This window comes from Anopheles coustani, chromosome 2 (assembly GCF_943734705.1).
Source record: "Anopheles coustani chromosome 2, idAnoCousDA_361_x.2, whole genome shotgun sequence".
In the NCBI taxonomy this organism is placed as follows: Eukaryota; Metazoa; Arthropoda; class Insecta; order Diptera; family Culicidae; genus Anopheles; species Anopheles coustani.
This window is the reverse complement of record NC_071289.1, coordinates 69,699,318-69,709,567: the sequence shown is the minus strand read 5'-3', so window position 1 is coordinate 69,709,567 and position 10,250 is coordinate 69,699,318. Positions and strand designations below refer to the sequence as shown.

Sequence of the window (10,250 nt, the reverse complement as noted above, 5' to 3'; positions counted from 1 at the left end):
TGCATAACGAAAGAAACGTATTATATTTCAACAAAACATAAACATCAAAACACGTCTCCAACAAGAAGTACCTTCTTCTTCTTCTTCTTGGCGTAACGACCTCTTGGTCATGCCTGCCCGTTAAGGGCTTACGAGATTTTTTACCCTATTGTACGTGGATAGTCAGTCCTCTCGTACAGGGGAGGGTCCGGTCTCGGTTGGGATTCGAACCCACGCCGTCGAGGTGGTGAGCCCCAGCGCTCATGGGCCGATTTTCTAACCGGCGCTACCGCTCGGCTGTCGCGGACCCCCAAGAAGAAGAAGAAGTACCCTGAGTATCGAATAGCCACCTTTTTCAGTGGACGATCGAAAGGACAAAGCTCTTACCGCCACGTGTCAGTTTTTTGACGCCGGTGAACCGGAATGGCCGTCATCCAGCCGGGCTGGTGTTTTAAATCCTTTACGTAGGATCGGATTCGAACGTATCACAATCGGTGAAAGTTTGGGCGGGCTGCCGTAAATCGTGGACAGTGTTTCAATCTTACGCTGCGCCAGGCTTCCCCCGCCACCAGCTCCGAGGGGGGTGGAATGTTGCGCTAGAAGCATCCGTGACATCGAGCGCTGGGCGTTTGGCGTTGAAAAGCTCCCGGTCGTCGCCGTCGCCAGTGTACCGATGCCCCCGACGGTGTCCTTCAGCTCACGTACCTTCTCCTGGCAGCGTTGGAAAAACTCATCCGCATCGATCGCATCCAGCTGCAGCTGAAAGCGGTCCCATTCGGCCCGCTGCGGCCCGGAGCGTGGATTTTCTGTGAACGTCGTGTACTCGGTGGCGAACGATTGTGGAATCGCTTGGTTTTGCCGACCGATCGTACGCCACTGCAGGTTCGCCACGCACAGAATGGTCCGCTCGTGTACCACATCGTCGTACGCGTACTCGGCCAGCCCATGCCAAAAGTTCACGCACAGCAACTCCATGGCCGTGTCGGCGAGGTAGATGGATTGGAACTTTTTCGAGTCCACGCTGCCGACGTGTACCACCACACCGATCGTGTCGAACTCGCTAAACGCTGGACGGAACGATGGTGGATCGATGCTGGCGATCGGAGTGATGGCACGGTTGAACCTTACAAGTGCGTTCGAAACCTCCCCGGGGTTTGGCAACGTTCTGTAAGTGCTGCTTTTATGTGCGGTCAGCTGGACATCGTTGTTCTTGCATCCGTTTGCGGTGATGTTGGTTGCTTCGAGGTAGTTTTGCTCCTGCATCGTAAACCGTACGTCGTCCGATGGACGCCAGATGGACAGCACGAAAGCCCGATCCGGTTTCACGCGATCCATCAAGCGAACCTTCAGCAAAGAAGTCACCGAAGAACGACCGGAGCGCTTATCCATCTGTGACTTCACCCGCCGGTTGATCTCCTGCTCTAGCTCTTCCTGACGCTGCTGCTGGAACCGTTGTATTACGGCTTGTTGCGAAAGGGTGAGTTCCATCTGTAGGAAAAAGATAAAGAAACGGTATTTGATTATAATATAATAAAGGAAAGTCCTGAAACGCCTTCATGCAGAACAGGTATAAGAAAATATATCTACAGGATGCGTGATGAATTTTTGCCGTAAATTTGATTTCATTATTTTTCAGCTTCGAGTCACAATATACACAAATACCCGAGAATAACTAAACGCAACGATATGGAACTAAACGAGCAATCGGTTAGCCACCGTCATTTTATGTCGGATCGGAGAAAGTTTATAGAATTTTATTCAGTTAGTAAAACTGTCGAAAAGATCATTTTTCAAGTTGCGTTTATCCTTAAACTTCGAAAAATAATTGTTAGTCCTTATTAAGCCACCGTTAAACCTATCAGAGCATTGTTGAAACTCGGTGTGAAATAGATAAACTCCGATAGGATGTTTTTAAACTCCAGCAGATACGTATAAAAAAATTAAAACAAAACTAAGGCTTTAGCCTAATAATTTTATAGCTCTAGAAGTTATCGATTCAATATCGAGAAAATTTAGAAAACGACTAGTTTTCGGGGTTAAATGGTAAGCGAATTGCATTAAGGGTTGACCTCTTTATAAAACAAACAGCAAAGATGCTTTTTATTTTAATATCCGGTGCAAAATAAAATGATTGATGGCCAACAATTTTCGCTCTCTCTCTCTATTAAAAAAACTTTAACGAACTAATTGTACTTACATCGAGAAAGGAAACGTCGAGTCCACCTTCCAGCAATTTCTGCAGCTGAGAACAAGGTGTACTCTCCGTCACGCGAACATTCCGGCTCGACGTGTTGGCGGTCCGTCGCTCGCTTTCAATTTCCTGCTGTATCTGGTTGTACAGCTTGTGTAGACTGTCCAACTGGCTTGCGTCGTTCCTTCTACTGTGCCGCTGCTGCATTCGCTCCGAGCGTAGAACGGAGCCACGCGATTCGCTGGAGGACTTCTCCACGTAAACCAGCGGGTACACGCGTACCACCATCGCCCGTAGACGACTAATCAAACCACCCCGATCGACGATCGCACTGCACGGCGTAAGGAACGGCATCGGGCACCGGTAGTAACCCAACTTCACCGGCCACCGAACGCGCCGGGTTGCGTTCGTATGGATCTTCAGCCGGACCTCCGGTGGCACTTCCAGTGGCGAACATCCATCCTTGTGGTTCAGCAATTCCCCGCCCTGGACCATCAGCTTGGTGCCGATCGTTATCTTCCCTTGGCGAACGGCGGCAGCCAGTGGGGAGTCAATCACCGTACGGACGGCGTACCAACCGTCGGAAAGTTCCAACTCCCGATCCACCATGGTACCGTCGGTGGGGAAAACGTTCGACACGAACAGCACCATCCGGCGGCTGGGAATATCGTCCTTTTCCAGCACCTTTTTCAGCGGTGGCCGGCGAGCGCAATCGATCTCGATGTGATAACGATATTGTAACTGATTAAACACGTTCTCCGGAGTTAGGACACCGGCGAAGTGATCGTTTAAATTTCGCTCCAGCGCGCTCAGCTTGGTGACGATCCAACGCCAACCGTTCTCTACCCAACCGGAGGGCACGAGCCGTGGGTCGATGCCGAGCGAGGCGAGAAAACACAGTCTCATCTCTTCCACACCGACTGTTGAGTGATGGTCCATCAGCAGGACGGCTTCCCCATCGGAACCGATAGGGATCCCCGTGGTATTACTATTGCACAAAGCTTCGCTGCAATGATAAACAGATTGATAGGAGATATTGAAACACATTTGATGTCCGATGTCGTACTCACCCATAGTAATCGATCATGCTGAATCGAAACGTCATAACGTTGTTCATTGTTACGCTCGTGCCAGCATTCATCACCGCTCCCAGCGTTGGTCGAATTCCGACCCCGACAAACTGTTCCAAACCAACCCGATCGGGTTGTAACTTCTTGCTGCAGAACGTTGATACCCTACGACGACACTTTTCCTCCGGTTTACTATCGACATACTCCACCTGTTTCTGCAACGCTTCCCTTCGCTGACGCTGAACGTCTTCCGGCGGCGAGGAGGATTGCTTCCGCTGCCCGTCCGATGCCAGTTTCGGCAGGAGTTCGGTAAAACTATCGTCCCAGTGCGACGTGGAAGTATTGACCGTCGTTTCTTCGTCGGCACACTGTTCAAACTTTGTTAACAGTTTAGTTTGCCTCTTCACGCCTTCCTCTTGGGCTGGGGGACGGTTTTCTTCATTGCAAAAAAGCTCCACAAACTCTTCGTCATCTAATTCGGCAAAAAAATTATCCACCTCTTGGCCAGCTAGGAATGGGGCCGGTGCATTGATGTTGGAATTGGAGGAACGCGTCGGTTTAGCGAGCACCGATGCCGGTGTACTCGTTTGAAACGTTGCCACCGCCACCGACTGGAGGTGGTGCATGCGGGGACGTTTCGTGGGCGTCGTTGGTTCCTCCTGTGACGATAAAGCTTTCCGTTTTCTTTCGTTGTTGTTCGGTAGCGAAAGATTTTGGTCTCGTTCGAGTTCCTGTTCGACCTGCTCGAACATAAGTCTCGCTTTGGCGAGAGCTAACTCCGACACATGCAGGCTTTTTCCAGCAGCGTTGGAAAATCCACATACCATCGGAGGAGGTGGATCATTTTCTCGTTCCCTTTGTATTGTTACATGCTGATTTTCGATTTGTGCTTCATTTTCGGCAAACAATGTTCTTGCTCTGTCCAATGCTTGTTTCGATACTGATATTGTACTTCCTCCCGCGGTACTAAAACCTGCCACGAATGGAGGATCACTAGAAACAAACGGTGATCCTATATCTTGTGCTTTAGTTTCCTCTTTTTTAACCATATTTTGTGCTCTTTCTTGAATAGTTTTACTTCCAAGAGCTTTATTTAATCCTGCACCCAATGGTAGCGCATTTCCGGAGAAATTTTCTTTACCCATTTTCGATTCTTCTTCGTCGAAAATATTCTGCGCCCTTGCGAGGGCTTTCTTCGAGACTGCGATTGTGCTTCCACCGGCCGTACTAAAACCTCCTGTGAATGGTGGATCGCAGGAAATGGTCGACGATCCTTGATCGTGCAGTTTCGCTTCCTCTTCATCAAATAATGCACGTGCTTTTTCTAAAGCCTTCTTTGAAACGCTGATCTTACTTCCACCGGCTGTGCTGAAGCCTCCGGTAAAGGACGGGACATTGGGAACAGGGTTCTCCTTGGTACCCGTTGCTGTCTTAAGTTTTCTTTTGGCTTCCTCTAAGCTTGTGATGTGATCGAGCTCGCTCACCTCTGCTTCATCAAATAGTGATCGTGCTTTTGCGAGAGCTTCCGCAGATATTGCGATCGATATTCCTCCGGCAGTACTAAACCCGGCCACCGAAGGTATTTGTTGTTGGCAACCATCAATATGAGCCGTTGGTAATTTGTTGAATTGCACTTCTAAAGTTGATTCGGCTCTTTGTCCTCGGTTTGTGGAAGATGTTTCCGACCCGAATCTCTCCTCATTTTCATGTAACATTTTTGCCTCCTCTTCGGCAAACATTGCCCCAGCTTTGATCAACGCCGCATCGGACACTTTTATCGAGCCATCTCTGGCGGTGCTGGAACCTACGTTCAATGGAATTTTAATTTCGTTATTAATAACCCCACGAGGGCTTGTAGTTCTGTCGGTGCGATCTTTCTCCTCGGTTGAATGAGCCAACATAAGAAAATCTTCATCATCGTCAAGCAGTTGCTCGATATGAGGACATTTCTGGGCCGGTGCCGTAACGGCATCATTGTCCACCGACTGTAAATTATCGTCACTAGAATCCTCGAACGGTTTGAATTCAAACCTCAAAACTCTCGGTGAAGATGGTTCGTCCGGAGCGAGTGAAATCGGAGACGACGGTTCGGACGTGAATCCATAAAACGGAGGCTCCCGATCTAATGAGGTATCCTCGCGATTCTCTTCCTTCGGTTGATCTTCACTCTCGGACCGGCTGACGATGGCTTGCGAAAAGAAGGCTGATAATTGCGTTAGGTTTGCCTGGATAAGGACACTTTCGTTCAGCGCCACACCGTCCATTGAGATGTCCTCATCACTGTCGGCGACGGTTTTTTCGGAATGGGTCACAGATTCGTCGTCGGATAATGGTTGTTCGACCCTGGATGAACAATCCGTTTCGTAGCTTAGTCGACGCACTACAGAGTTCTTCATGGAATCGCGCTTCCGGTTCCCGTATGATCGACAGACTGAATTCTTTTTCACTGACTTTGGAGGACTTGCGATGTAGTCCTGCAGTTGTAGAAGCCGCTGGCGTACGCTTTCCGGCTGTATCTTGGAAAAATCGATCTCCCACGAGACCCCAACATCTTCCTCGAAATCGTGTAGTATTGTCTCAACTATGTTACGCTGACAAATAGGGTCTGGAACGGAAAACTCATTAGATGGGAAAAAAATACATTGGGTTTAAAAGAATTACCTGGTTCGATGCTTGAAGCAATGTTTTCCGGGCGAGTTTCCATTACAACATTTGACAGCATTCTCGCATCAGATACCGCTTCATCTGGCACCGCGCTTTCGAGAGGTTTCGATTGATCTTCTACTGCAGAACATGCTAACAGTTCAGCAGCCTCGAAAATATTAATCATTTGAGAGTCCAGATCCAACTGGGTAAAGCTATAATTAGCTGCATTCTTTTTGGCATTAGTCCTTCCAGCATCTTTCAGTTGATCGATGTTCCGTTTGGCAAGCTCAGCGACGGAAAGAAACTCCTCATTCTCGGCAGCAATGAATTCAGCTGATGGCACTCTAATTGGCGAGGCGATGGCATTTGCTTTCTCGAGAAGAATGGCCGAAGCTAATGGGTTTCCTTTCACCGTTTGTATTTCCTCGCTGTTATCGTCAAAATAAATTTCCGACAATTTCGGTACCCGACTGGTCGATTTGATTGTTTGCGTACTGCTTTCTCTATCCTCCGGTTTTTCTTCCGGTTTGGTAGATTCGACCGGCACCTTATCATGCGAATGTTTGATCTCGGTGTTGGACGATGTGTTTTGGAAAGATAGCCGGGCGAAGGAAGATCCATGTTTACGGCGAGTTTTTTTACGTTTCACAACTTCGGGACTAGGTGGTACTTCTTCCATACTGTTTAATTACACTTTTGCCTCGCAATAAATCACATTGTTCAAATAGAAATTATACTTTTCCTTCCGATGAAACAAGCGCCAAATGTTTTGTTTTGGTTCGTCACAAATGACAACTAGCTGAAAATATTTACCTTTTGCCCAAGGTAACTTGAACGACGCTTTTACAGCTACTGTCAAAATTTCAAAATTTTCAGGAAATGAAAAAAATTGTAAAATCGTTAATAACATTCCAAACACTTGTTTGATTCGTCCAACTCTTTACTAAGTGAAAGTCAAATCAAATTACTTTGCGTAAATGTATACATATTTTAAGAAGCAATGAAATGCTGCACATCAATATGAAATTTTGAGCGACCATGAAATGTTGCAAGTTTTGTATGAAATTTTTCTTGAAATAATTCGCTACAGTAGTTATCCCGCAAATTTGCCAATCAACACAATTATTCAAAATTTTACTTTTATGTTTTTACTAAGAACGTTTTTCTTAAATGTGAAGAATATTTTTGCATTGAATTCGTCATCTATTGAAAATGTTTTAGAATCAATTAATTTATGTGCAATTATCAGGGAAAGTCGGGTCCGCAACAGCCAAGCGGTAGCGCCGGTTAGAAAATCGGCCCATGAGCGCCGGGGCTCACCACCTCGACGGCGTGGGTTCGAATCCCAACCGAGACCGGACCCTCCCCTGTACGAGAGGACTGACTATCCACGTACAACAGGGAAACAAGTCTCGTAAGCCCTTAACGGGCCGGCATGACCAAGAGGTCGTTACGCCAAGAAGTTTTTAATTCATTTTTATTGCTGGAAAAAATATCCAGCAAAAAATACTTCAAGGCTGTATAATCTTCAAAATATAGTTCAACTATTAAAAATGTAAAACTGTAGCGTGATATTATTTTATAAAACTATTTGATTCGTTTTATAGGGGGAGTTTGGAAATATCATCCAAGCCTTCTCCAATGTTCCTTCAATTTCGCTCAAATATACTAGAATACAACCATATTTAATCCTTTGCATTTCATGCACCAGCTGGTGCCGCTCGTTGGAAAAACAGATATTGATTATAGATGAGAAGGTTAACCAAACATTTAAAAACACACGCGCGCAAAGAACGAGCAGGTGCATTCGACGTCACCCCGGTGCATCGATTCACGGTCAGAGATAACGTTGCGTCATAAGATACATTTTGATTTTCGACCATCGGAACGGTAGCCGTCCACTTTAAAATGGTTTTCGGCGAGCGTCGCCGAATCCTCCAAAAATCCAACCGAAGGCCTGCATAATTAAGCAAAGACGTACAGTTAGCACCTGGTACATGCATATTAAGTTCATTAGCGAATGCACAGGTCCCGGATACCAGCACCCTAAAGTGAGCGAATGCCATGCCGGTAGCAACAGTCAAAGCAAGGCGAAAAAACTGGGCGCCCAAGCTGCCAGCTGCTCGACGGTGGTCGGTCGGAGATTTGCAAAACCCCTCTTTGGACGAGGCCCCAACAAAAACAGGACCATGGTAAAAAAAAGAGCAAACGAAAGAGATCAAAATAACAACAACCCACCCCGAGCATAAACTAAAGCCGGGGAGTGGAGTGGCATCAAGACATAAAATACGCTTCGATCGTGTATTTTACGACGAAACCTGCAAAACACCTGTCCTGGTCACGACCGTTTGCACGGAATCCTCGAGAATGATGTGATAAGCATCTTTATATGCGCCTCCCGGTTCGTTTGCGTATGTGCCGTCTGGCATGCATATGTTTGAATTTGAGACCAACGAAAAGAGGATGAAAACATTTCACACACTCAACTAACTGCCAGCATAAAGTGCAATTCACACTAAGTAAGCTGTATATTTAATTAATTTAATATTTTAAAACGATACAAAATAAAACTCATTATTGTATTGAGTTATAATAAGCCCCCATTTCCTGTATCAGATTCCAATAAAAAATTCTTCAATTTTCGCTGACCGATATAGGATTAATTATATTTTACAGTATTATAATTCTAACAATGGCACAAAACACTCTCCAACCACGTGCTCCAGAACGGCGACCACCACGTGGCAAGAGCCCGCCTGCCCGCAGCCATTTAAACAAATAAACCTGAGCTGAAACCACGCGGCGGCTTTAATTATCACTCTCGGAATTTGTGGTTTGCGTTCCGGACCGGGCGAGCAATGATTTCAAACCGTCACTCGCCACGCGCTGCACGTGGAAATGTAATGGAAAGTTAAATCTAACACCGGCGACAAAACAAAAACAAAAAAGAAAACAAACAAACATATTGAGGACGGATACCCGCGCCACATAAATTATGCAACCAGCAAACCAGGGGTGGATACAAAATGTATAAACCACGTGGCGATTGGAAACAACATCCGGCAAAAGAAAAAAACGGGAGAACAATCAGAGTGCACAAAACTGCTACAACCGATAGCGTGCGGCCATGCATGAACCCGACCACCCGGTCGATCCGGATGGAGGAAATCTCGTCGGTTCTGGCTTGTACCCGTCGGAGCGTTTGATTTGGAGTGTGTTTCAGTTCCAACGATTTTTTTTTCCTTTTTTGGGTTGTTATTGTTTCCGGATCACGTTGCAAAAATGTCACCGGAGTGCAATGTGGTTATAATTTATCCGAATGCCTGCGACTAATCCGGCCCGGGGGATGTAATGGGAGAGGAAAAGTGGAAAACCCTTACGGTACAACGAGAATAAAAACATCATAACCCGCTTACGTACCAACATGCTCGATAATGTTGCCAACATAAGGCCACGTTTTAATCCCAAAATCGAATAGATCCGACAAAAAGGGGGAAACAATCAACCGACGAGCCGGGAAACGGTCGATGGTGGGCCTTGCAGAAGACACTTTTCCTTTTGGACGATTCTTGGGGAAAGTTAAGAAACGAAAAGGAAAAAAAAGAATAGCCTTAAGTGCTTCCGCTTAAGATAAGCCGGACCTCGCAAGCTTCGACGAACGTTCGGGTGGAAGTGGAAAAGAAAGTCAGAAAATCAGGTTCCTGTTATCGCCGCTTAAAGCAGCCTTTCGGTCGGGAAATCCTTTCGTAATTGAAAAGGATAAAGTGCAATAATGAAAGTTTGAGACACATACAGGCTTTATCACACACATACATATATATATATACAGCGTAGTAATGGTAGCAACCAACGACTTACACGTCCCGTTTCGAACCGGTTACTTACCGGCACCGATGCCGGTGAGTGGAAAATCCGAAGGAAAAACCCCTCGCACAAACGTCGGTGAGCGGGTCGGTTCCGTTTTCCTTTCCCTTTACCAGAGGCTCACTTTTTCCGCAATATATTTTCGCTAGATTTCTCACTCATTTTTTCCACCGGCTCGCCCTTCATCTTCGTTCGTTTGAACCATCCAATTATCAGATTATTGTGCCGTGCTCCACACCGTACACCGAGCCGTAGACCGGGCCCGGTCGGTGTACGGCGCTCGGTCCTTGCAAACCGGAACCGCCTGATGATCCTTCCGCTGCATAACCCTTTGCCGGCTCGACGAGGCCCGATCCTGAGCGAGTTCCGAAGCTGCCGAAAAAATGAACCAAACCAGATGTCACAACATGAAAGGTACTGCGGCAATGGTCCTTTATGGAATTGCTGATTGTATTAGATTTCCTTTTTGTTTTATTTTGTGTCTTGCTGCTTGGTTTATT

At 46.6% G+C, this 10,250-nt stretch overlaps 1 protein-coding gene across 2 annotated transcripts; it reads right to left on the bottom strand.

The window, feature by feature from the left end:
- LOC131267334 (breast cancer type 2 susceptibility protein homolog) lies at window positions 1–6,567 on the bottom strand. Of its 2 annotated transcripts, XR_009178383.1 has the most exons (5): window positions 5,902–6,567; window positions 3,241–5,845; window positions 2,177–3,176; window positions 310–1,467; window positions 1–71 (listed from the first exon to the last, which is right to left on the bottom strand). XR_009178383.1 is itself a non-coding variant. In XM_058270183.1 (4 exons), exons 1-4 carry the CDS (start codon window positions 6,563–6,565, stop codon window positions 376–378), a joined length of 5,361 nt encoding a protein of 1,786 aa, XP_058126166.1. In that variant the 5' UTR covers window positions 6,566–6,567; the 3' UTR covers window positions 1–375. The 2 variants fall into 2 exon arrangements, 1 of the variants encoding a protein (XP_058126166.1); XM_058270183.1 differs by having other exon boundaries at window positions 1–1,467.
- Between the last annotated feature and the right edge of the window lie 3,683 nt (window positions 6,568–10,250).